Raw genomic sequence first — 27,766 nt, 5'->3', positions numbered from 1 at the left:
GGGGCGGGGCGGCTACAGACCCGCCCCCAACTCCACTCGGCCTATGAACACTTCTTGCTCGTATCGCGAGAGTACTACTCTTCTCTCGCGAGACCTGTACTGTCATGGCGGCGACCTGTTAGAGCGGGGCGTCGTGTGAGTCTCTGCGGTTCGTCTTTGCATCCGGGGACGGCACAGAGGCGCCAGGTAAGTTCGGGGGTCCGAGGAGCCTAGTGTCGACCCTAGAGAACGCCGCGGCAACGACGGGGAGGCCTTCCCGGGGCTCCGGCGGGCTTTGGGGGCCACGTGTGCGCCCCGCAGGCCCAGACCGCGTGAGCCGTCCCCCAGGAGCGTCTGGCTCGTGTCCTGTTTGCCGTCTCGGGTCGTGCCCGGGCGCCGGGGACGCCTCCAGGGTGGGTCCGGGCCGCCGCGGGAGGGGCGAGGGTCCGGCTGTCAGCGGCGGCGGGTGGAAGTCCGCGGCCAGGGCCGTGGGGAGCTTTGAACTCGGTACTGAAGAAGGGACTCCGGCAGGGGTACGACGCGCTCACTCTCGGCAGCTTTTCCCGTTTGTCAGGACGAGGAGGCGGAGAGCTAAGTGAAATAACGCCCACGGTCCACGGTTCTTCTCTTTGAGAACCAGCGTCTCCAGAGCGATGGAGTACATGACCGAATCGACCGTCCACACCCCCGCACACATGTAAGTCATCCCTCCCTCCTGCCTCCTCTTTTTTCTTTCTTTTTTTGCTTTTTGAGCGATGCTCAGGGGTTATTCCTGGCTCTTCACTCAGGAATTACTCCTGGCGGTGCTTGGGGGGACCATATGGGATGCCGGGGATCGAACCCGGGTCGGCCGCGTGCAAGGCAAACGCCCTACCTGCTGTGCTATCGCTCCGGCCTGTTCCTGTCTCCTCTTAAATTCACGTAATGGTCAACTGGCTGGTGACTTGGGCCTTTAAACAAAATTTTTCCCCCCTAATGTTTGACTTGTATTTAAATACTGTGATACCGTGATTTACAAAGTTCTTAATAATACAGTCGTTAGGTATTCAGTGCTTCAGCACCAGCCCACCACCAGTGTGACCTTCCCTCCACCAAAGTCCCCAAGCCTCCCCCACCCTCACCCCCACCCAACCTGCCCCCTTAGCTGACAGGGACTTAGATTTTTTAATGGTGAATTGAGTAGGATAGAGACGGTTTATGTCTATAGTATGTCTATCAGAGCTACAGATCGTCTGTAGTCTTGCACCCTTGTGACTTGAGGTGATGCAGTTTATATGTTTTTTTAAACATCCCCGTAATTTTGAAGACGTTGAAGTGAATCTGAAACTTCTGTGGGTAAATCTTTCCTCGATGGGGGCAATGTTTTGTCTTAAATGGGAAAAGAGTAAAGCATTATTTTCTGAGAAAAGGGAATTCATTTTGAGTTGCAAAGTTTTTTTGTAGTAAATACTTGACTTCAGAAGAGTCGAACATGCTACATGCTATACTCCTACTCCTGGAGCCTACCCAGAGTTATTTCAGTTGAACAGAAGCGACTTCTAATGCCCTTATCACTTAGTAATCATCAAGGATTTTAAGAGACCTGTGTTGTAATTGGGGTCAGAGCACTGTGTATTGGGGGAGGGGGGGGCGCGGGGCAGTGGTTGATACAGCATTGACTTCTGTTTGACAGTGCTGACTCAAGAACGCTGTAGTTTACAGATTTTTAAAATTGAAACGTCTTTTTTTTTTCTTTTTCCCCCAGAAATTCAGAGTTGTTTCTTAGTTACTACATTATTGAATATTGCTCTGTAATTTTTTATGGACAACTATGGCCTAAATTTGAAGGCTTTGACTTGTTGGGTAATTTTTTTCTATGGGAGGGATATTTTTTGTCTCAGTACATTTCATGATAGTATAATTTAGTGATTTTATGAAGTTTAATTTAAAATTTGTGCTTTATTCAAGCTTGTGCTGTGAGTGCGGCATCCCTATTAGTCCAAACCCTGCCAATATTTGTGTTGCCTGTTTGCGAAGTAAAGTAGACATCAGCCAAGGCATTCCAAAACAAGTCACTATTTCTTTCTGCAAACAATGCCAAAGGTATGTTTCTGTACTACTCTATCCTGTGTAGAGTCCAGCTATTCCCAGAGATCAGTACTTTAAGGGAGGATTACACACTCAGACTTTAACATTATCTTTTAAACTAATTATTGGTCATATACATAAATATAAATATATATGTATACATTTGGGTTGTGTGTTTCAGATCAGTCTTGGATATAATTTCTAGTTAATAATCATTGATATATATATTCAGATGGAAATTTTTATTTTTCTTGAGAGATACTGGGTTTTACCATATTATCTTTTCTGTTAGATATTTTCAGCCACCAGGAACTTGGATACAGTGTGCACTAGAATCCAGGGAACTTCTTGCTTTGTGCTTGAAAAAAATCAAAGCCCCTCTGAGTAAGGTAGGTCAAATAACTAAAACATGTTTTTAAAACTAACAAACATCATTGTTGGTAAGCACTGTTAATGCAAATCCTGTTTTTAAAGTTACATGGTAGAGTGGGGGAAGTATGGGTTTGAGCCATACTTAGTGCTATGTAGGGATTATTTCTGGCTCTGTTCGGGATCATCCCACCCTCGCTTACAGGACCATATGCAGTGCCTAGGATTGAACCAGTGTTAACTTCGTGCAGGGCAAGAGCCTAACCCCACTGACACTCTGGCCCTCAGAGTTATGCATTTTTATTTATTTTATTCTTCTTTGGGGCCACATACGGCAGTGCTTGGGGCTACTCCCAATTTTTGTGTTTAGGTGGTACTTTGGGGACCAGATGGTGCAGGAGATCAAACCTGGACTCCAGAATGCAAATCATGCATTCCAGCCTTTGGTTGAAGACCTTCAGTTTCTTTTTAAAGCTCTAGAAAGAGGGGCTGGAGCAATAGCGCACGGGGTAGGGCGCTTGTCTTATATGTGGCCAGCCTGGGTTCTATCTTGGCACCACATTTCATCTCTTGAGTCTGCCAAGAATAATTCCTGAGTATAACCTGATATGGCCCAAAAACAAAAGAGAAAACTCTGGTAAGATTTTATTTTATTTATTTATTTATTTATTTATTTTGCTTTTTGGGTCACATCCAGTGATGCACAGGGGTTACTCCTGGCTCTGCACTGAGGAATTACCCCTGGCAGTGCTCGGGGAACCATATGGGATGCTGGGAATCGAACCCGGATTGGCTGCGTGCAAGGCAAATGCCCTACCGGCTGTGCTATTCCTCCAGCCCCAAGATTTTATTTTAAAATAATACTGTAAATGTCTACCTTTATTTCTTTTTCCTGCCTCCCTGGAATTACTGTTAGGCATATGTAGATTGTACTGTTTCAAATTCTTTTCCCTCATAAATTGTTTTTCAGCATCTCTCTCTCTCTCTCTCTCTCTCTCTCTCTCTCTCTCTCTCTCTCTCGATTCTTTACTTCTGAAGATTACTTTATCTTCCAGTCTCTCTGCTTGGGAATGGTTATTAAGATTGATCTTGAAATCGGGGTAGGACATATTAAAATTAAAATAAGACTGGAAGCGGGGTGTGTGGTGGCAGACAGATGGTACAACAGGTAGGCTTTGCCCAGTACCCTGCTGGCCCAGGTTTGATATTCCTCCCATCACATATTAAATCTGAGCACTGCCAGGAATGATCCTGGGCATAGGGCAAGGAGTAAGCCCTTCTTAGCACAGCTGTTATGCCCTTAAAAATATAACAGAACAGGGGGCTGGAGCAATAGCACAGCGGGTAGGGTGTTTGCCTTGCACGCGGCTGACCCAGGTTCAATTCCCAGCATCCCATATGGTCCCCTGAGCACTGCCAGGGGTAGTTCCTGAGTGCAGAGCCAGGAGTAACCTCTGTGCATTGCCAGGTGTGACTCAAAAAGGAAAAAAAAAAGAACAAAACAAAAGGCTGGATGAATAAATAAATAGATTGTAGGTTGCCCTGAAAATTACTAGTTTGAAAGATTCTGGTGCCCTTGAACTAAAGAGCGTGAACTGGTAGATATGGAGTGGGATGGATACTTAGAATTGAGATTTTGGATGGGTTGCAGATATTGGTAATAAGGATATTGAGTAGCTGAGAAAATGAAGAGGACAGGATTAATCCTGGAGCCAAAGGAACTCAAAAGAATGTAGAAGCTAGTGTATTGCATGTCATCTGCATGTCTTAAGCTCGCCAGCTCCTATTAGAGTGAATCCAGTCAGCTAAAATCTTTGAGAAACAAGAGCAGGTGGTTCTGGGATTAATGTATGACTCTTATCAGGTGTGTGGCAATGTTTCTGCACTTCAGATTTGAAACTGGAATTCTTTAAGGAAGGGAAGCAGGGAAAGTGGGTCAGAGTTAGTAATTAAGCCAAGGAGGAGAGCTCTCTGGCTAGTGATACGGAGAAAAAAATCAGTCTTATTTTTCTGCAGAGGAGAGGTATGTAATGGTACAGTCTAGATCTGTAGTGAAAGAGAAATGTTCCATAAAGAGATTGAGGAGATTTTGTTAGTGAAGTTTGGGTTTCAGCAGGTACAGTGAAAGTTCAGGATTTTTGGACGGAGTGTTAGATGAAACTGAAAAGGAAATCTGTGAAATCCTGTGAGGGTGGGATAGGGAAGACGTCTCTGGGACTATTGAAGGAGGTAATGAACTTATTAGTAGGTTGTCTGCGGACTGGCAGTGTGGTAAAGCTCTTCTGGGGAATGGTGCAGTGAGTGTCTCGGGACCTCACTCCATTGTGTAGATGGAATTTGAAGGCTGCATTAGAAAATGCCCTTGGGGTCTCATCAGATCCTTACTAATGGAGACTGAGGAAGAAACGTCCTTTGTACCTTGTATATAATCTTTATACTAAAGTTTTTTTTTTTCTCCTCAGATGAGAACTTAACTTTTTTTTATTTTGTCTGAAGGTTCGACTTGTAGATGCAGGCTTTGTTTGGACTGAACCCCATTCGAAGAGACTTAAAGTTAAACTGACTATTCAGAAAGAGGTAAGCTGTCCGTAGTTTCCTCGGCATGGGTAAAGTGTAAGTGGTAAGAGGAAGGGATATGGCTTGATAAAAGGAACAGATCCCTTTCATGTAATCTTTGTTTTTTTAAGTCATCTACTCATCTTCACAGATAATGAGGTCGTTAGCAGAAACAGGTTTACACATGATTGATGGATGAAGATTCTCCTTTTTAGTCTCCTCAAAGGCTACAGCCCTGCTGGGGCAGCCAGTGCTTGGCGCCGCCTGCCAGAGCTGGGGTGGACATGGTGGCAGGGCTGTACTTAGCGTACTTAGGCAGCAGTACAGAGGATCTTGGGTGTTGGATTTATGCTGGAGGCTGGATTTAGGGCATGCAAGATGTGCACTCTCTTCCCTTGCATTACCTCCCCAGCCTGGTTTTTTTTTTAAAAAAAAATTTTTTTTTCCAGTTGAACTTGGTACTTGAACATTTGTTGCCAGGTACTGAACCCAGAGCTCCTGCATAAAAAAAAACAGGTACTCTAGCCCGTTTAGCTATCTTCCTAGCCTCCTCAGTTGTATTTATTTTGGTGGTTTGGTTTTATTTTTTTCTCAACACCCAGCAGTTCTCAGGAGCTATTCCTGCCTGGCTATATGTTCAAGAATAACCTTGGTGGCACCCAGGAGGTCGTACATGGTGCTAGGTATTTGAGCCAGGGTCTGCTAGATGCAGGGCAAGTGCCTTAAGCCCTGTACTAGGTCTCCAGTCTTTGAGACCCTACTCAGTGGTGCGCCAGTCCTGACTCTGCTCAGGGTTACTCCTGGTGGTACTTGGAGGATCATAAACAGTACTGGGGGATTGAACCAGGGTCAGCCATGTGTAGGGCCAGTGCCTTGACCACTGTAGTATCTATGACCATCAAAGTTGCCTTTATAGAGAAAAGGATTCAATCAAAACGAGTTATGGCTGATTCCCAAACTTTGCTGATCATAATGATTCATAGTAACAAATCAAGCTGTATTTAGCTAGATATGAAACGTACTATCTGTTTATTTGAAGTTCTCCGGTGGTTTCTGTGTTTGGATGTGTTTGGGAATAATTTACTTATTTAAAAGGTTTTGTTACACATAATATATATACACACATGTTCTTTTATTGTTGCTATTGTTATTTGTGTGTGTGACACACCTGGCAGTGCACAGGGCAATTCCTAGCTTGGCCTTTGGGGGACTGTGTGACTCCCTGGGTCAGAGTGGGCCTCCCGCAGGCAGAGCATGCACTCCACCCTCTCCGCCTCTTTTGGCTCCCGTTTGGGAACAAATTAAAGAATTAGTTTTCTTTTGTTTATGAGCCACACCCTGTGCATGCTCAGGGCTGACTCCTAGCTTTTCACTCAGAGAAGCTCTCCTAGTTGGTACTGGGGGAACTATATTGGGTACCAGAGATCAAACCTGGGTTGACTGGATGCAAGGCAAGCACCCTGCAGCAGTTGAACCTTTTCCCTAGCTTAAATTAAGGACTTTTTTACTTTGGGGAACAAAATTTAAGAAATGTTTGCTTTCTTTTTTTTTTTTTTTTGAGGGTAAATTTTATATGTAACAGATATCTGCCCACTTATCTCATTGTCCATGTATATGTATATATGAAAATTCTTCTGATAGTCTCATAAGTACTCTAATGACACATTTGAAATGTTAATGAAATAAATTCTGGATTAAACTTGTAAATCTTAAGATTTATTACTGGTATTTTCAGAGCATTATAATAAAAGATTTTAAATTAAATGTTAAAGTATCTTTTAAGAACAATGAAGGAGTATGGTTGTTTTCTCTTTCAGGTGATGAATGGTGCTATCCTGCAGCAAGTATTTGTAGTGGATTATATTGTTCAGCCACAGATGTGTGGAGATTGCCATAGAGTAGAAGCTAAGGATTTTTGGAAGGCTGTGATTCAAGTCAGGCAAAAGGTAGAGAAAAAAAATAGCATGTCATTTTGTATATCATCTTTGTTGATGAAAAACACTGATGAATGTCTCTTTCTAAGTTTTTCAGGTACCAGGGATAGCTTGGGTTCATCAACACATTAGCATTATCACGTTTTATCTCTGAAGGTTCTTTTTGTTTTAAAAATCAGCATGCTGAGCTGAGAAAAGACTCGAGCATCAGAACACTTGCCTAAAAATGTGTAGGCCTGAGTCTGGCACAGCATGTGACCTCGGAAAAAAAAAAAACCTCTGTTGGGGCCCACAGTGATGAGAAACGCAGGGCCTAACGGGATGGGGTAGAGCCAGCCCTTTCCTCCTCCGCCCCAGTGAGACTCCCAGTCACCGCCCACAAACGGGCCCTCTGGCTACTCAATAAGCTGCTGAAGCCATGATCCTTAGAGACTCAAACAAATCTCAGTGGCTTTTAGCAGGAATCCGTCCAGATTTAATTATTTAGATTTCAGAATTGCAAAAATCATATGCTATTCATAATCAGCAATAGAAAACAAATTGTCTAATGTTGCCTTTTTGGCAGATCTGAGTGTTGGGATAAAATACCTAATAATAATGGTTGGTCTGGTGTCAAAATACTGAATGTAGTCAAAGTAGAGAGAGAGTAATGTGGAAATCATCTGCCCCACAGGTAGGGGGAGGATGTGGGATGGGGGTGTATGCTGGGGTTTTTGGTGGTGGAAAATGTGCACTGGTGAAGGGATGGGTGTTTCATTATTGTATAACCGAGACTTAAACCTGAAAGCTTTGTTACTGCTCTCATGATGATTCAATAAATACATTTATAAAACAAAACAAAACAAAAAAACCTCTGTTATGGATGACTTTTCAAATTGTCACCATTAATCCAGTAATGCTTTTATGTTTAGACTCTGCACAAAAAAACTTTCTACTATTTGGAACAATTGATTTTGAAATATGGAATGCATCAGAATACACTTCGTATCAAAGAGGTTCATGGTAAGTTAAACTTTAAAAGAAGTTCAAGTGGTGTTTTGTTAAGCTACCTAAATTGTCTTTTTATCTTTGCTGATAATATCTCAAATAATACTGTCCAGAAGAACTTTCTGTTAGAAAGAAAATAGTCTTAGTTCTTTATCTGTGCAGCACTTGCCTGGCATATAGCTGACTTGGGTCTGATTCCCACCATCTTATATAGTCCCCCGAAGCATTGCTAGGGTGATCCCTGATTGCAGAGGCAAGAGTAAACGGAGTATCACCAGGTGTGGCCCCTCCTGCAAGTTTGTATGTATGTATGTGTGTGTGTGTGTGTATGTGTATATATACGTGTGTGTGTGTGTTAAAAACTTGATTTAAGATTTAATCTCAATAGATTAAAAGTATGGTATTTTTTAATATGGTTTGGTACTAGAGAGTTCCAGAACTTAATTCATGCTGCTTAATAAAAACTTCATGCTCATGGATTAGAAATATTCCCATTTTTCCCTTTTCTTCATTTATGTGGAATTATGAAGTATTTGTCTTTCTGTGACTGCTTTATTTCACATCACATCTCTTGGGTTTAAGTTGTCTTTGAGATCATAAGTACCTAGATGTAAGAAGGCTGGATCATATGGAAGTTGTGTTTGCAGTTTTCCCCTTCTCTTTGCTGTTGCTGCTGTTTTCAGTGACCCCGGGTCGTATGTTTAGTTTTGGGCAGCAGTGCTCATTGGGATATATGCTTCAGTACTTTAGCACACTTTGTATTGCTTACTGTGGGCTCATAAACATGGTCACTAGGAGTAGGACTCCTGATTGTGGTTGCTTGCACTTTATTTAAAGTGGGGTTCGCTAGTTGCAGTGCTTGCCCATACTTGGCTGTGTTATGCCAGGCGTCTTAAACTTTTGTGGAGCTGGAGACCCTAAGTAGCGGAACCACTGTATATAGGCACTGGGGTTTAAACTCGGTCTCTTGCTTGCGAGTCAGGTACTATTACCCTGATCATCTCCGGGTCCCTAGTGTCAGTTTTTTTAATGAGCGTTCATTTTATTTTCTTAGTGGCAGCATGGTTTAGATTTTTATTAGGCGTATATAAAACTTTTAAAGTTCTCCATTATCTTCATGTGTTGCTTCCCTTTTATTTTTGGCCCTTTCGAGAAGACCGAGAGAGATAGTGCAGCAGGTAGGGCACTTGCTTTGCACACGACCAGCCCGGGTTCAATTACCAGCATCCCGTAATGTTCACTGAGCAAGTCTGGGAGTAATTCCTGAATGCAAAGCCAGGAGTATCCCCAAAGCACTGCTGGATGTGACCCCCAAAACAAAAAAATTAAAAAAGAGGACCCAGGCGCCTTCCTGGCAATTCTGAGCCCTTTGGCGTGGACCTCATGGTTGTGCTTGGTGGGAACACTCATTGGTGTGGATGTGCTGCTCAGACCCAATGGTTCTTAGTTTTAATTTTTTAAAGTTAACTTTGCACATGGTGATATCTAAATTTTTATTTTTGTTTTTTGGTTTTGGGGTCATACCTAGTGGTGCTCAGGACTTACTCCTCACTCTGTGCTCAAGGCTCACTCCTGGTGGGCTCGGGAACCGTGTGGGATGCTGGGAAATGAACCATGGCTGCTCACATCCATGGCAAAGACTCCCAAATATACTGTCTCTAGCCCCAGAGATTTAAGTTCTTGTGTCATATGTGTATTCTGTTGTCCTGGTGAAAAGATAATCTTTACTGAGTTTGACTATAAGTATTCTCAAGTCTGTGCTCTAGATCCACACTAAAATTTGGAACTGTCAGTAGGAAACTAATAGTTCCCCAAATTTGGTGATTTTTTTTTGGGGGGGAGGTGTTATTTGTCTTTCTATTTTGAGTGAGTTTCCTGGTTAACTTGAGTTGTTTGAAATAATATCTCTAAACATTTCTTCTTTGTATTCCTTTGATTTGGGCTCACAGAAGTGCTCAGGAGTCACTCCTCGCTCTGCGCTCTGGGGTCATTTCTGGCAGAGCTCAGGGTACCATATGGGGTACTGGGGATTAAATCTGGGTCTGCCACATACAAGACAGCACTCTACTCACTGTACTGTCTCTCCGGTCCAAATGCCTCTTTTGTGGTAACTGGATATGGAACTCTAGGATCACTAATGCAGGACTGTGTTCTCCAAATACAAAAAAAAAAACTTTGAAACAGTATTTACCTTTTTTTTTTTTCCAGGAGTACCTCATACTAGACAAATGATCCAAAGTCCCCATGGCCACAGTATAATAAAATATTTGTGTAATACAATATTTTACATATGTTAGAGGGAAATGTTTTGCAGAATTATTTTCATGTGACTCTTTTCTTTATTTATAGATGGTCTGGATTTCTTTTACTCTTCAAAACAACATGCTCAGAAGATGGTAGAATTTCTTCACTCTTCAGTTCCCTGCAGGTATGTTCTAAAACTAAATGATTAAGTTCAGGAAATTGGGAATGGATGCAGGTCACCTCTTCGGGGTTAGGAAACATCTTTGTTGTGATGGTTATTGTTGTTAAAACATAAAATAGGAATACTGGCACAACTACCCAGTTTTTAATGGACTAGCCACTTGAAGAGAAATACTAAGCGTCACTTAAGTATCTCTTCTGCACTGGACCTTACCCCAGTATGCACTGTAGTGGGGCATGAGTGATAAACCACAGTGGGTAGGGCACTTGCCCTGCATGCAGCCAACCTTGGTTTGTCCACTTCACACCATATGGTCATGAGCCCACTAGCAGTGATCCCTGAGCGCAAAGCCAGGACTAAACCCTGACCACCACTAGATGTGGTGCAGAAACAAAACAAGCACTATAGTACTGAACCATTATTTAATGTATTTAAATAAGACAAAAGAACTATGGGGGTAGAAAGTTGTAGAAGCTTCGTAAGATGTACTCCAAACTCATAAGATTTTTGTCTTACTTTGTTTTTTAAGGAGGGGTGGAACATACCCGGCCATGCTCAGGGCTTACTCCTGGCTCTGCACTCAGGAATTACTCCTGGCGGTGCTCGGGGGACCATATGGAATGTCAGGGATCAAACCTGGGCTGGCTGTGTGCAAGGCAAACCACCCTACCTGCTGTACTATATCTCTTGCCCTGATGAAAATTTGTCTTTTACATTCTCTCTCAACTTCCCTTCCCATCCTTTCCCTCCAAGAAGGAAGTATTTCAGAGGTGTGAATAAAAGTGAGATCTGTATGAACAAAGAAAATCTTGCTGTGCTAGTTATTATGACTCTTCAAGGATAGTATAGATTGACTAGATTGGTCTGAGTCAAAAGCATGTATTGGAGATATTTAGTAGAAAAGGTGAAAATAGTTAGACTGTATTCATATTGGGTTCCGATAAGGACCTTTGTCTTTTTGTTATTAATTTACCTTTGCCTTTTTATTATTAACTGATTTCTCTTAATAGATATAAAGCATCACAGAGGTTAATCTCTCAGGATATCCGTAGTAACATATACAATTACAAAAGCACCTTTTCTGTGGAAATTGTTCCAATATGCAAGGTACAGTTCATTTATGTCTTAATTCATGTCTATAAAGGAGGAGTTACTGATCAGTTTTTCTGTATAATTCTTTGTCCACGTCCAGTATTAACTAAATTTAGATAAACTGCTCTTAAATGATTTTAGATATCCAGTCATGTTTTTGAAAAATGTTAAAAAGTAACATGTTTGGATCAGAGAGATTGCCCAGGAGGCTTTGCTTTGTATGCTGTAGGCCCAAGTTCAGTCTCTAGCATTGGGTGGTTCCTGAGCCCCAGCTGGGAGTAGCCCCTGAGTACTGTCCAATATAGACAGTACTGGGCAGTGTGAACACCCCACAACAAAGGTAATCATACTTAAAATTATAAATTTGCACACATTGAGGAGCCTAGGAGATAGTACAGGGTTTTAGGTTGTATGTGGCAGACTCCTATTCAACCCCTGGCACCACCTGGTGACCTCTGACCATCACCAGAAGATTCCAGAGCTTAGCTAGGAGTAATCCCTGAGTACCTCCAGTGTGTGGCCCAAAAACAAAAATTTGTCACCTTTTTCCTTTTGGTATTCATTGAAAAGACCTTGTTGAAATTTTTCATTGTTTCTGTTCCTTAAAATTGTTTTTCTGATAAACATGACAAGCTCTAAGAAATTTTGAATATAGGAATTGACATTAAGATAAGCAGAGAACCATTTGCGGAGTGTGTGCTGACTTGATTTTGGCAAGATGAAATTAAACAATATTGTGGAAATAAATACTAGAATTTTGGGGTTTTGGGCCCACACCCGGTGCTACTCAGGGGTTACTCTAACAGTGACTACCATTCTCTTACATCATTGCTATAATTTGTTGTAGTTATTCAAAATAAAGGTATAAGCTTACAAGTCATATAATGACAGGGCATTAAAGCTGAGGAAATGGACGCTTGGAAAAGTTAGAGGACTTGAGGGGCGTGAGGTAACTACGAAGCTTCAGAGCTTTAAAGCTGTTGTCACTGGTCTGTGCTGCAAGACGCTATTAGGCCTGCCTGCTTCAATTAAAGGTCTACAGACTTCTCTGTGGAACCAGTTAGGAAATATTTTCAGTGTTTTGATTTGTAGTATCATTAGCAACTATCCAACTATGTTGTAGCTCAAAGTAGACATCCGTGATAAGAAATAAATGAATGGCTGAGATTGCACAGGCAAAAACAGTTCAGCATTTTGGCATCTCTTCTAGATTAGTCGTGGAGCTGTGAAGCTGGGTCATTTATGTGCCAGAGGATATCTGGTATGGTTGGGCACTGGGCCTTTTGTCAGGGCAGCGACCCAGCCTGTCTCCATCCCAAGAAGGCGCCACAGATCCCAGCCCGGAAACTGGGTTTACCTGGGACAACTCAGTGGTGGTGACGTTAGTCCTGTCCCTATCTCTTCTAACACTCCATTGTAAGACGCGAAATGTACATTTTTTGTTTCTTTTATGATCTAGTTCTTTTCCTTACACCCTTTGTTCCTCCATATAATTAAGAGCTTTTTGAGGTGGGTAGACCCGTCTCAGTCAGGTTGGCATTGATGAGTGTTTATTGTAGACCTATATAAGGATTTGTTTAAGTCTCATTGTTTTTTATGCCTAGGATAATGTTGTTTGTCTGTCTCCAAAATTGGCACATAGCCTGGGAAATATGAACCAGATCTGTGTGTGTATTCGAGTGACCAGCACCATCCATCTCATAGACCCGAATACGCTACAAGGTAAGTTTTAGGAACTGTTTGGCCTTGGTAGTTCTTCCTAGTAAGCAGGAATCATATGTGTTCATGTTTATACTGGTTTAAAAAACTAGCTAAAATTATTATGATCTAATTCCTACAAAACTGGATTTTTTTTTTTTTTGCTTTTTTTTGGGTCACACCCAGCAATGCTCAGGGGTCACTCCTGGCTCTGCACTCAGGAATTACTCCTGGCGGTGCTTGGGGGGGCCATATGGGATGCCGGGGATCGAACCCAGGTTGGCTGCATGCAAGGCAAACGCCCTACCCGCTGTGCTATCGCTCCGGCCTGCAAAACTGGATTTTTAAAGTGCTTGTTAAGTTACCCTGGTAACTTTTTACTTCAAGAAACAATTCTGTGAACTTAAAGGGGGCTGTAGTGATAGTAGAGTAAGTAGGGTGTTTTTTTGAATGTGGCAAATGCAGGTTCTATTTCTGACACCTGGTATGGTCCCCCCTACCCTGCCAGGAGTAATTCCTGAGTGCAGAGCCAAGAATAACTTGATAGTGTGGCCCAAAACCAAAAACACACACAAACCCTAAAAACCAATTTTATTGACTTATTTATTTATTTTATTTAATATTTATAGTGAATTATTTACCAAATTTCAGTGAATCACAAATTTTAAAGTTTAGGACATTTGACTTTTGGATCCAGTATGCCATTTAGTATGATTAGAATTTGAACTAATTTAGAGGTGATTTTTGTTTGTTCGGTTTGTATTTTTTGTGTCACACCTGGCTATGCCCATAGATTACTTCTATCTGTGTATTCAGAATCACTCCTGGTAGGACTCAAGGACCCAACGATGCTCAGGGATTACTCCTGGCTCATGCACTCAGGAATTACTCCTGGCGGTGCTCAGGGGACCATATGGGGTGCTGGGAATCGAACCTGGGTCGGCCATGTTGGCTGTGTGCAAGGCAAATGCCCTACCCGCTGTGCTATTGCTCCAGTTCCCAGGATGGACATATTTTTTAATGCCAGTAAGAACTTTGTTTTCTTTAAACTAAGCACTGAAGTATTGGTAAATGTTTTTAAAATGCACATATACAGCTGTAGTTAGTCATCAGATCAGATCTACTTATCATGCACAGGAGGACTGAGCTCTGATAGTGATAGTAACTGCTTAAGATTTATTATGACTAGGGGCTGGAGAGATAGCACAGTGGGTAGGGCGTTTGCCTTGCACACGGCCGGCCCGGGTTCGATTCCCAGTATCCCATATGGTCCCTTGAGCACCGCCAGGGGTAATTCCTGAGTGCAGAGCCAGGAGGAACCCCTGAGCATCTCCGGTTGTGACCCAAAAAGCAAAAAAAAAAAAAAAAAATTATGACTGTTCTTTAAGTGGTTTGCAGCTCATTTACTGGAATATAGAATGACCTGGGAAAGTTGATTTGCCACTGTGGTTTCTGTTGACATAGTGTTTCCAAGTTCATCTAGGCATCTTTTTTGACTTAACACATTTTGATGACTTTTCAGTATTTCAGTTCCCTCCTTTAATATTTTGTGTTTATTCATAGTTGCAGATATTGATGGGAACACTTTCTGGAATCACCCTTTCAATAGTTTATGTCATCCCAAGCAACTAGAGGAATTTATTGTGATGGAATGCAGCATCGTCCGAGATCTAAAGCGCAGTGCAGGTGCTGGAATGATATCAAAAAAGGTAAGTTCTGAACTGCCCACCTTTTTATAAAAAAGATTCATAACTTGCTGTTTTGTTTCCTCTTTTGTATGTTTGTTTTTAAAGATGTTTTAGTGATTATGAGTTTCAGGGGCTGGAGCAGGGAGGGTGTTTGCCTTGCACGCGGCTGATCCGGATTTGATCCCCTCAAACCCCCGGCATTCCATATGATCCCCCAAGCACTGCCAGGTGTGATCCAAAGAACAAAAATTTAAAAATAAATAAAATTAGTTCCAGTAGATCTTAGACCACATTAGGAGAAACATGCTGTCTATATTTGTTTGCTATTTGCTTGTTTTATTTTGTTTTGTCTTTATTTTGGGACCACACCTGGCACGCATCTTTATTTTTCCTTGTGTGGCTTCAGGGTATTGTAGTTTATGTTTTAGTATTCTTTATTTGATCCTAAATGCCTTTAATGTAAGTTAATATTAGTATCCATTTGAAGAGCATGCTTTGAATGTGTGTGGTGCCTTAAATTTAATAATAGCCATGTCCTCCTCTTTTTATGTCACCAGTATCCCAATCCAGTTTTTATTGTTGACCCTTGATGCCATTTAACTTAGTTCTTAATCTCTTGTATTTCCTTTATGCTAGAAGGCTTGCTTAAATTCAGTATTTCAAGATCCCTAATCTAGATACTAAGAATGCTCATTTCCTTTGAGGTGATTATCTGAAGTTGATATCTTAAGGTAATCTTTGAGGTTATCTTAAGGTGATCTTTAGGGTGATATCTTAAGACAAAAATAGTGTACGATTAATTTGGAGAAATCAGTTGGAAAGGAGACATTGATTTCTACATTTTAATTTAAAATGAATTTAATAATGGTTAATATTTATAATGCATAGAGAAATACCATCGCCCCTCAGATATCTGTAAACCCAGATATATTTTTATGGGCTTTAAATATATACTGACCCGAAACAGTTAAGAATATATACATATATATGTATAGAATGTGATTATTAGTCTGATTGCTAGAAAGAATTGAATCTTATTATATAGTTTAGTCTTTCCTTGGTAATTGGTTTTTCACAGTTTTCTCCTAAATCTGAAGCCTTTCTTTTACTTCATTCTCTCCCTGTATATTTGTATCATCTGTTCATCTCTAAAATTCCTTAATTACACCTATAATCATTAAAATTTTGCTCTTGATGTCCTTGGTTCTGTTTAGATTAGTAAAAGCTGTCTAATACAGCCTCTGAGTTTGAAATGTTGTAATCGCTTACAAAAGCAGGTTGGAAAGAAAACTTTCAATGGGTTTCTGGTTCTAAATTTTCTGAGAATCGGGAGATAATACAGGGGTTGGGGATGCATATACTGTATATCTGGCACTCGGTGAGCCCAAACATCACTGCGCATAGCCACCAAGATCCATATATTATATATCTGGTTCTCTGTGATCCCAAGTATCAGTGGGCATAGTCCCAGAAATCCTTGGGCACCTCTAGTGTGCCCCTGGTTGCCCGCAAGAGTTGTTGAGGTGGCCTTGGTGGTTCTCAACATCACAGGACATGGGCAGCAGGGGCAAAAGGCCTGGTTGGCCCAAGTATTATCAGGATTGGCCTTGGAATCCTTTTATCATAATTGGGACTCCCCATCCCCCCCAGAAAAGAAAAGCTTCAAATTTGGGATATTGCTTCCAGTAACCTCCACTATCTCCACTGCCCAGCCACCGCCACGCTCCAGAACGCTTTCCGGACACATTATAAGACACTAAATACCCATCTTCCAGAATTGCCATACCATATTTGATAGGGTTCAAATACGGTTTGAACCATGGTAACACCTACAAGGGCGATTAGAGGTCGCCCCAAAAGCCTCTATCTCTCTCGGAGAGCCTGGCAAGCTACTGAGAGTATTCCGCCCGCATAGCAGAGCCTCGCAAGCTATCCGTTGTGTATTCGATATGCCAAAACGAGTAACTACAATGGGTCTCATTCCCCTGACCCTGAAGATGTCACAATATGGCAGCATTGAGAAGGATGAGAAAGGAGAGGCCGATAAAATCTCAAGGCCGAACTAGGCTGCCACAACGAAGGAAGACAAAAATGATCGTCTGTACTTTCAGTGCACGTATGCTAGCATCAGATGCATCCATCGAGGACCTGATGGTACAAGCACGAAAGATCAAGTACAACATCATTGGTCTGACCGAGACAAGAAGGCACCAATCTCATCATACCGTTTTTGACACTGGAGAAGAATTGTTCCTCAGAACATGCGATAAAAGAGGTGTCATAGGTGTCGGTGTCCTTGTCAACACAAACTTGGCCATGAGCATTGATTCATTAAAATGCCTAACAACCTGAATTGGACGTTTACATTTGAATAGATGTGGCTCACTGCCAGCAGTTTCTATCTTCGTTGTCTACGCACCAACATCCAATTACGATGAAGGAGAAATTGAGAAGTTCTACATGGAGCTGGAGAATAAAGAAGACCACACCTTCTACAAGATCATTGTGGGTGATTTTAATGCCAAGATAGGACTGAGAAGATCAGCCGAAGAACTTCACATCGGGACCCATGGCCTAGAATGGAACGAACAGGGTGAGAGACTGTCTGAGTTCATCATGTCATCCAAGACCATCCGTGGTAACTCAAGATTCCAGAAGGCCAAATCTAAATGTTGGATCTGGGAGTCTCCCAGTGGACGATTCCACAACGAAATAGACCACATCATATTTAATTGATGGTTTTGCCTGACTGATGTCGCTGTTGTCCCAAAATTCCAAACGGGATCGGACCACCGTCTCCTTCGTGCAAAACTCTACTTCACAGAGCAGGGAGAAAGGGCTGCAAAGTTTAAGAAGAGAACTCCCAGAACGACCACCAACTGGGAGCTCTTTGGCACTATTGCGGCAACATGGGAAGATTCCATTATTGACAACATTGACAAGGAATACGATCGACTGGTTCAGCACCTCCATGATTGAGGAACGCCAAGAGAGAGATAACCACAAAAAAAAAACGCCTGTCTTCAAAAACTCTTGAGCTTATTTGCCAACGTGGTTTGTCGCATGCCTCAGGCAACCGCAAGCCAACGTCTGAGCTCGCAAAGCAGTGCAGAGATGCGATCAAGGAAGACCTCAAGGAGAAGAGCAGAAGTGCTGGTAAATGCAGCAGAAGCCAGGAAAAGTATTTGTAACGCCCGCCTGTCCTTTGCCAACTATAAGACCAAGATGACTGCCCTCCAACGTCCTGATGGATCTATCACATCTTCCAGAACGGCAATGGAGAAGATTATCCATGACTTCTACTCAAATCTCTTCAATAGCCATGTCCACCTGCCGACATACCAAATTCCACAGGATGGATATGTCGTTCCCAACGTTCTCCCTTCCAAAATCTGACACGCCATTTCGTCAGTAAAGAAATGAACAGCACCCGGCCCAGACAAGGTCAGACCCAAACACCTGAAGAACCTGCCGTCTGTGCTCATCAATATGCTGGCTCGGCTCTTCACACACTACCTGTCTGAATGCAAGGTTCTGTCCCAATGGAAAACCAGCAGGACTGTACCACTGTACAAGAAAGGAGACATCCATGACATTGGCAACTATTGCCCGATCTGCCTATTGTCTGTCATCTACAAGTTGTTCACTCGAGTCATCCTGAATAGGATTAGCAGAACACTAGATGAAGGACAACCATGCAAGCAAGCCGGGTTCCGCAAAGGATTCAGCACCATCGACCATATCCACACAATAACCAAGCTCATCGAGGTTTCTCGGGAGTTCAGGATGCCGCTCTATCTAACGTTCATTGATTTAAAGAAGGCCTTTGATTCTGTTGAGACGGAAGTGGTCATTGAAGCCCCAGCCAATCAGGGCATTCAAACTCAATACATCAGGATCCTCCATGAGCTGTATTACGGATTCACTACCAGGATCTCACCATTCTACAAAGAAGTAATCATTGATGTCAAGAGAGGGATTCGGCAGGGTGATAGCATTTCACCAAAACTCTTCAGTGCCACCCTCAAGAACATCATGCAACGACTGGAATGGGAAGGAATGGGAGTAAAGATAGATGGTCGGCAGCTATACCACCTCCGCTTTGCTGATGACATTGTTTTAATAACACCAAACATTAGCCAAGCGGCACAAATGCTGGCCGACTTTGACCGTGAGTGTGGAAAGGCCAGACTACAGCTGAATCTTACGAAGACAATGTTTATGAGAAACAGCATCGTTCCTGACACTCCATTCGCTCTCAATGGAACGACCATCTCCGAATGCAACGGTTATGTGTACCTAGGTTGAGAAGTCAACATGACAAACGACCTGACACCCAAGCTGCGCAGGAGGAAAAGAGCGGCTTGGAACGCCTTCAAGAGAGTCGAAGAAATAGCTAAGAGGACGAAGAAACTCTGGCTCCGGGCACATCTCTGATTCCACTGTTCTTCCTGCATTAACATATGCCTCGGAGACCTGGGCCCTACGCAAAACAGGATGAGAATGCTATTCGGGTCTCCCAAAGAGGAATCGAAAGAGCTATGCTTGAAATATCATGTTTCACTCAAATGAGGGAAAGAATCCGGAGTTTCCACCTCCATCGAAGATCAAGAATCAGGGACGCAAAAAAAAAAAAAAAAAGAATCAGGGACGCTGTCTCACTTGCCAAGGTGTCGAAAATCAGATGGGCTGGTCATGTAATGAGATTTAAAGACGACCGCTGGACTAGAGCCATTACTGATTGGATTCCACAGGATGTCAAAAGACCGCGTGGCCGCCCACCTACCAGATGGTCAGTTTTTCATCAAGACCATGAATGATCAGTTTGAGGCTCTTCATGTTCCTAGAATGAACAGGCGCCATTGGGCTACACTAACACTAGCACACAACAGGGACAAAGGGAGATGTTACTGGCGCCCGCTCGAGCAAATTGCCGATTAACAGGCAGTCAAGTGATCAAGTGCTTCCAATAAAAAGGTGGGGAGAAAGGCGGTATTGAAAATAATAGTTATCAAAAAATTTATAAAGAGTTGAGGTCTCTGGTAGCAGTGTGCTTTCTAGATTGATAGTAGTCTGAACCCTGTGCTTTTGAACCTGATTTGTAAAACAAGGGTTCCTTACGATAGGGTCTGGATTGAAGATTTTTCAGGTATCCCTATCTGGCTTTGTTTTTGCTGAGCTTATATTAGGGCTTTTGTTGTTGTGTTTTGTTTTTTGTTTCTTGGTTTTTTGTTTTGTTTTTTTCAAAAATTTCTTTTGAAAATTCCATGCATTTTAAGTGATGTATTTTATAAATCTTTAGATTGTGTTTTTAAAGAAATTTAATTTTATTCTAGTGATTTTTTTAATACGCTTATGATTCAGAAATTATTAATTTTGACATTTCGGAGATCTAAAAGAAAGCGTTTTCTATCTTCACATTGAAAATTTGAAAACCAAAGTAAATATTGTATTGACTTTTCTAAGAGTTGTTTAGTGAGTTGTGTTTAGATGATTGAAAATTGCCTCTTTTTTGTTGTTTAAGCATACCCTCGGGGAAGTCTGGGTACAAAAAACTTCAGAGATGGATACAGATAAACAATATTTTTGTCGCACTCATTTGGGACATCTACTAAATCCTGGTGACCTGGTTTTAGGGTTTGTATTAATTTCTAGTATTTTATTTTTGTTTTGGTTTGGGGGCCACGCTTGGCGGTGCTTAGGGCTCATTCCTATGCTTAGGGGTCAGTCTGGTGAGGCTCAAGGGGCTGTGTTTGATCTGCTGGGGGTCAAACCCTGATCAGCCACATGCAATGCAAGCACTGTCACTACTGTATCTTGCGCCCCATTTGTCGTATTTTAAACTGCAAATTTTATTTGGTAGTTAGCAAGTCTACTTAAAATGCTAAAATTATTTTATCCCCTAACAAATTTTATGTCTTAGTAACCTAGTTACTCAATTTATTATGATAACTAAGTTGAGTTATAGATTAGAAGCCCATACAAGAGTTATTTATTCTAAGACTTTGTAATTGAATCAGGAAGTTGTGTTGTTAGGTCATACTTGCAGTTTTTTGGTGATGGGTAGTGGGCAATTTTTAAGATGCATATGGTGCTGCCCAAATGTTTCACTTTTAAAATATGGCAGCCTTGCATGCTGGGAGCCTTTAATGTATGCTCTAGATTTTGTTATCACTATGCCTTAGTTTTGCTTCCCTAGTAAGTATGAGGTAAAGAGGACAGTAATGGATAATATATGAAACTCAGAAGTGGATTATTATTCTGTACTAGATTCTGTGGAAGCATATTAACTAGTAAATTGTGTAACTTTCAAAGTGGGAGAGGCTACTAAATATTGATTTGTTCAATTAACTGTTCAATTATTTTCATTTCAGGTTTGATTTGGCCAACTCTAACTTAAATGATGAGTATGTCAACAAAATGAATGCAGATAGAGTCCCAGATGTGGTAAGGCTATAGAATTTTTCCTTTGTTTCTGTATTGAAAAGAAGTATGTAACTCTGTGGATAAAATACACTGGCTACAACTTTTTAGATAGCAAATAAATTTAGGACTTTATTTTGAAATTTCAAATACAGTGCAAATGGTGTCATTTTAAATTTTTGGAGGAAAATTCAAAATTTATTCATTTTTTAATTGTCATCACATTTTCATTATCAGTCAAAAGCTTGACATTTTATAGAGCGAAACTGAAATTATAAATGAGAAGGAACATCTAGACTGTATTGGATAGATATTGGCTTACTCTTGGTGTGGTACGTTGTATGCCTAAAGTATTAATATTGATAGTACAAATCTGACACCTCAGTAAGAATAGCACTTAAAAAACTAAGAATAGTGGCCAGAGCGATAGTACAGCAGGTAACGTGCTTGCCTTGCACACAACTTGCCAGGCTCAATCCCCAGCATTCCATACAGGCCCCAAGCACCACCAGGAGTAATCCATGAGTACAGAGCCAAGAGTAACCCCTGAGCATTGTCAGGTATAGCCCCCAAACAAACAAAAAAGCAAACATAGGTTTCACACAAGGAAAAGAGCTTAAAGTACACATCTCTGGTCGAGATGCAGGCCAGTGTCCAGAATGAGCCTCACTACAGGTTTTATACCAATTTTTTTTTCTCAAGAAAGTATGATATAACCATTTTGTTTGATGCTTTTTAAAAGTTTTTATGCTAATTGAACTGAAGACTTCAATGTGGAGAAATATGGTATTCTCGGGGGGAAAGTACATGGTATTGTTATTGTAACATCAGTTTGTAAGAATTTTAAACCAAGATAAATTTGTCTAAAGCCTATTTTCTGTTTCTTAATATTATAAATAAATTTCATTTCTTAAACTTTGGGCAAAGAATAACGATAGCAGTAGATCTCTCCTTCCTCCTCTCAAGGTTTTATTCATTACAAATTTAGGAAATAGCAGTGTATACACTGTGCTCTTTGAGCTGTTGTATCTTCCTGAAGGAGAAGAGTGTTAGAAGTTTTTAGATATTGCTCCTTGATTTCTACTCATTTCCTATTTGTTGACTTCCAGGCATTTACCTAACATTCCTTTTTTCTTTTCTTCCGTCATTGTGTGTTTGTGTGTGCACGCGCACATACGCTGGTGTTTGGGCCACATCTGGTGATGCTCAAGGGTTATTCCTGGCTCTGCACTCAGAAATTATTCTTAGCGGTGCTCAGGGGACCGTATGGAATACAGGGGATGGAACCCAGGTTGACCACGTGCAAGGCAAATGCCCTACCCGCTGTCTGGTCACTCTGGACCCACTTCCTTCCTTCTCTTAATAGGATTCAATTTTTGAATTCTATTCCTTACTTCCCCTTTTTTTTGACTTTGCATATTTATCTTATTTTTAGGTATTAATCAAAAAGAGCTATGACCGCACCAAACGACAACGTCGTAGAAATTGGAAACTTAAAGAACTTGAAAGAGATAGAGAAAACATGGATACAGATGATGAAAGGTCTCGCTTTTTTCTATCAAACTTTTCATGTAGTCTCAGGGAAATCATTAGGTGAAATGTTTGTGATTTTCATATTATATGGAAAATCACAGAATTGATCTTTTTCTTTTATATTCATAATATTGATTAAATGAGTATAAACATATAATGTCATTAATGGGTTAGTGTTTTTCTGGGTTATGACGTTAAAGAGTATTACTGAGACCAGAGTGGTAGTACAGCAGGAAAGGCGTTTGCCTTGCATGCTGTCGACCTGGGTTCAATCCCTGGCATCCCATAAGTCCACTGAGCACCACAGGAGTAATGCCTAAGCTCCGCCAGGTATGCCCAAAGCCAAAAAACAAACAAAAATCAATGATAGTATCAGTAGTAACAATTTCTTAGAATATATCAGGTACTAAACGAGTACTTATGGCTTAGGATCAAAAAAGAGTTTGTTCATGGGGCTAGAGATACAGTACGATGCACAGGATGCTTGCCTTGCTTGTGGTTGGCCCAGGTTTAATATCCAGCACTCATGTGGTCTTTCAAGCTCTGCCACAAGTATCAACTTGAGCACTGCTGGGTGTGGCCAAAACAAAAACCAGAACAGTTTGTTGATAGCAAATATGCTATTGTTTTTAAATAACTTAGTTGAGAAGTGAAGATATGGAAAGTGGATGGTTTAAAATGTGAAGTTATGAGACTGTTGAAACCTTGATTTCATGTCAGTGATATAAGTCTAAACCTGGAGCAATGGTAAAAAAGGTTTCCTTATCAAAAAGGAAAAGAGAAAAAGTCCTGTCAGTATTTAGTAACCGTTTTTGATTATCACATATTTTAAGATTTTCTATTTGAAACAGGTGTTAGCAGCACCTTCATACTTTATAAAGATGAAATTTTGTTATAAAAAGCTTGTTTTAATATGTGCGTGTGTGTATTAACTTAGTCAATGATTTACAGAGCTGTTGATAATAGTTTCAGAAATACCGTATTCCAGCTACAAACCCAGCACCGGTGCAGCGTCCCTCCCCCAGGATTCCTAGGTTTCCTCCCACTCCCCAGCTTCAGGTTCATTAATATAGTTTGGGACCCATGTTCATAATAGTTTTGGCTCTAATGATTTTGATGTATACAGTTAGCTCACCTCTGCTGCACCAAAGTATTCAAGGAAGATGAAATATTTAAATGTTTTTTTATCTTTTATAGGCACTACCAAGATTTTCTTGAAGATCTTGAAGAAGATGAGGCAATTAGGAAAAATGTCAACATTTACAGAGGTTGGTTGTATGCCAGTGCTTTAAGTTAGTATCTTTTGGGGCTGGAGTGATAGCACAGAAGATAGGGCGTTTGCCTTGCACGCGGCCAACCCGGGTTCGATTCCCAGCATCCCATATGGTCCCCTGAGTACCACCAGGAGTAACTCCTGAGTGCAGAGCCAGGAGTAACCCCTGTGCATCGCCAGGTGTGACCCAAAAAGCAAAAAAAAATTAAGTTAGTATCTTTTATGTAGAGATATTACTTTGTTAAATGTTGCATATCATACATTTATATGAGTAATTTGCAGATGCAAATAAGATTATATAGTAGTACGGGTTGTCAGTATTTGCTTATCTATTTATTTGAAATCCTCCTAGATGCAACCATTCCTGTGGAGAGTGACACTGATGATGAAGGAGCACCTCGAATTAGTCTGACAGAGATGCTTGAAGACCTTCACATTTCCCAAGATGCTACTGGTGAAGAAGGTGCATCAATGATGACTCAGTGAGATTCCCATGGTTTCACATCTGTGAGGTTAGGATGTGTACAGAATTGCATGTGCTGTCAGTTCCATCTCTGCCTTCATAATGAAGGAGAAAGTTCACTTTCAACAAATATGACCTGGTGCATTCATTCAAAACACTGCAAAATGTTGATTGATGCCTTTGAGGTTTTAGGTAACAAAAGATTGTGAAGAATGTAACTATTGCAGATATTTTTGGCCATTTAACAATGGAGTGGTGTCCATTCGCTGCTGCTGCTTTTGTTATAAATATGTTTTTGGTGTCTGTGCAGGGGTTGTTTCTAGCAGTACTGGGACCGATTTGGTACCAGGCAGCAAACCCACATGCAAAGAATACATTCATTTAGAGCTCTCCCCTGCCCTCATTTTATTCTTTATGAGATACTAGGATTTCACTTACTATAGCATTGGATTTGAAGTTCAGAAGTCTGGGCCTGGGAGATGGATGGAAGGACCAGAGTGCTCGCTTTGTGTGCAGGAACACACCTGCATGGTCATGGCACCTCCAAGAGCTGCTCCTGTGCATCCAGAGCCTGGAGTAGCCCCTGAGCACCAGATACTCTGGGATGCTTTTAGAGGTCACCTAAATTTTCAAACATAAAACAAGCTTTGTTTTTTTTTTTTTTTAAATATCAGTTGCTTTTGTAAAAGAGCATATGAAGAATCATTTTTAATATAACTTGTGTACTTTGATGCCCTTTTAGATCATTTTTATGTCCTTAGGATAGGATGTTCAGCAAAAAAGTTAATGTTTTATTTGTAATGTTAACATCTTCAAAAACCATTGAACTAGGGGCATTCTGATTGTTTTTTTTCCAGAAGAAAATGTATTTCCCTTGAACTAGGGGTGTTCTGATTTTTCATGAAGAAGAAAATATATTTAAAATATTTGTTGATTTCTAGAAAACCTAGAATAATTACAAAAGATTAAACAGCTTGTATTTTAGTTTTGCCTGCCCAGCAGATTAGGATGTTAGTTGCTTTTGTCATAAAATTGTCTTGGAAACTTTCGAGGATAACTTGAACAAGTTTTCGTTACTCTGAACATATCACAAAAAGCTTATTGGAATCTAATTTATACTTGGTGAAGGAGTAAAAATTATCTTTGCTTTATTAGACAATAAATTGGGATTTGAATAAGAAATGCGTTCCATCTTTGAGAGGGTGCTGGATTTTTGGTGTCCTAAGAATGGAGGATTAAGGTACTATTTCTGTAAGCAAGATCTTAGTTCCTAAGTATGTCAGAATGAAGAACCATTTAATAAATTCTATGTCTACCACTAAATTGAGCAAGTTCTGAATAGAATATTTTCCTTTTTTAAGAAGATTGCACTCTCCAAGGCCTAAACTCTCTCTGGTAGCTCTTTTTCTGTCTGCATACTTCATTTATGGCCTCCACGTCACCTGTATCAAGATATTTAAATATTTAAATAAATATTTGAATTTTTATTTTTATTGAGGTTACATTGTTTTATGTAATTGTCCCTGTCAGATGTACTTTTTTAGTTCTTGGGGTGATCAGAATATGCATGTTATCCAAGTGCTGTATCCTTCTGCCAGATCTGTGTTAAAACACATTTCTCCTTTTTATGTCCTTGACTGTCCTTGAAGTTATTGCATCACTATCATATCTAAGTGTTATGCAGTTCTCTAAAGTAAATTTATGTGTAGTATTTGTCATAGGGTTTTTCCAGTGAATGATATTTTCCACTCTTGTTTTTGATGTCATATTTTCATGAAGAACAAACCTGTTAGCTGAAAGAAGATGATGAACACATAAAGGAATGCAGTTAAGGAAAAGTCATTTGCTTACCTAGCTAGACCACCTTGATAAATGCGTCATTTCAGAGTACAGTTCCTAAGCCTTTGATTCCCAAATATCTTGTTGAGGTGGCAAAGTTATGATTGGGTAATGCTGGTATTAAATTTGCAAGAAGCTGATTTATAATCTAAGTCTTCTTGTAAATTTGAGTAATTTCTAAGTCAGTTTGTAGCCAGATCTGTCTATAGTTGAAGCTGCTGTTTTATATGCAGAAATCATCAGGGTACAGGAGAGTTATGTGTGTAACTCAGATATTTCACAGTCTGTCGCACTGTCCTCCCGTTGTTCATCGATTTGCTCAAGCAGGCCCAATAACATCTCCATTGTGAGACTTGTTATTGTGTTTGGCATATCGGATTCATCACGGGTAGCTTGCCAGGCTTTGCCTTGCAGGCGAAGTACTCTTGGTAGCTTGCTCTCCGAGAGGGGTGAAGAATCGAACCCAGGTCGGCCATGTACAAGGCAAGCACCCTACCCACTGTCGTTCCAGCCCAACTCAGATATTTAATAACATTAAACTTAAAACCCATTTGTTTTCTGGTATATACCTCTAGGTTAGTTCAAAGTGATGAGTTTTCTTAATTTTATGTTTTCTTATTTTTATTCTTAATTTTATGTTGATTCCATTCTAGATTCTTAACTGGGGGTGTTGCGATTTGGGGCCACACTCAGCTCTGCTCACTCAGTTTTCCTCCTGACTTTGCGCTGAGATAACTCTTGGGAGCTTTGAGGGACAGACGCAGTACCAGAGATTGAGCCTGAGTCTGCTGTATGCAAGAGCCTTATCCCTTAGCTTCTTAAACTGGGGTCTGTGGGGCTGGAGCGATAGTACAGCGGGTAGGGCGTTTGCATGCAGCCAACATGGCCGATCCAGGTTCGATTCCCAGCATCCCATATGGTCCCCCGAGCACCCCCAGGAGTAATTCCTGAGTGCATGAGCCAGGAGTAACCCCTGAGCATTGCCAGGTGTGACCCAAAAAGCAAAAAAATAAAATAAAATAAAATAAAAAAATAAATAAACTGGGGACCCGTGTAAGGTTACATCACTTTTAAAAATATTTTAAAGTAAATTTCTGTAATTGATATCAGTAAATTTGCTTATTTTTTATATTCAAGGTAATGTAGAAATTTCTCAAATGAACGGGGCTGCAAGTAGAGAAAAAATGTCCTAAAAAGTCCTCCTTGATACTGAGCTGTTTTCAGCCCAAGAGTTAGTACTTTTTGCACAGTTAACAGCTGAAACTGTTAAGAATAGCACAGAGAAATCCTGGGTATTTTGTTTTATTTTGGGGCCATACTTGGCTGTTGTTAGAGCTTATTCCTTATTCCTTCAGGCTCTGTGCTGAAGTATCACTCCTTGTGAGGTTCATGGAGTGCTGGGGATCGAATGTGGGTGCCTTTTCTGCTGTATTCTCTCCT

At 40.9% G+C, this 27,766-nt stretch overlaps 1 protein-coding gene across 4 annotated transcripts; it reads left to right on the top strand.

The window, feature by feature from the left end:
* Positions 1-110: 110 nt before the first annotated feature.
* NMD3 (NMD3 ribosome export adaptor) lies at positions 111-25,980 on the top strand. 4 transcript variants are annotated; one of them, XM_056121863.1, is made up of 16 exons: positions 111-186; positions 620-676; positions 1,927-2,061; positions 2,339-2,435; positions 4,912-4,992; positions 6,789-6,917; positions 7,817-7,907; positions 10,242-10,320; positions 11,328-11,424; positions 13,014-13,131; positions 14,671-14,816; positions 20,320-20,432; positions 21,170-21,242; positions 22,654-22,760; positions 23,949-24,019; positions 24,377-25,980. In XM_056121863.1, the coding sequence occupies exons 2-16, from the start codon at positions 633-635 to the stop codon at positions 24,508-24,510; spliced, it is 1,515 nt and encodes a 504-aa protein (XP_055977838.1). In that variant the 5' UTR covers positions 111-186; positions 620-632; the 3' UTR covers positions 24,511-25,980. The 4 variants fall into 4 exon arrangements, with proteins under 4 accessions (XP_055977838.1, XP_055977836.1, XP_055977837.1 ...); XM_056121861.1 differs by having other exon boundaries at positions 118-186; positions 554-676; XM_056121862.1 differs by having other exon boundaries at positions 122-186; positions 537-676.
* Positions 25,981-27,766: the final 1,786 nt, after the last annotated feature.

Source organism: Sorex fumeus, unplaced genomic scaffold, assembly GCF_029834395.1.
Source record: "Sorex fumeus unplaced genomic scaffold, SorFum_2.1 ptg000044l, whole genome shotgun sequence".
Lineage (NCBI taxonomy): Eukaryota > Metazoa > Chordata > Mammalia > Eulipotyphla > Soricidae > Sorex > Sorex fumeus.
Note: the sequence above shows the minus strand (reverse complement) of the source record. Positions and strands in the feature narration are given on the sequence as shown.

Bases quoted from the DNA above. Each gene is read 5' to 3' on its own strand.
- NMD3 (XM_056121863.1), top strand. From the start codon at position 633: ATGGAGTACATGACCGAATCGACCGTCCACACCCCCGCACACAT. The intron at 7,908-10,241 runs GTAAGTTAAACT...CTTTATTTATAG, and splicing joins TCGTATCAAAGAGGTTCATG to ATGGTCTGGATTTCTTTTAC. The intron at 22,761-23,948 runs GTCTCGCTTTTT...TATCTTTTATAG, and splicing joins ATGGATACAGATGATGAAAG to GCACTACCAAGATTTTCTTG.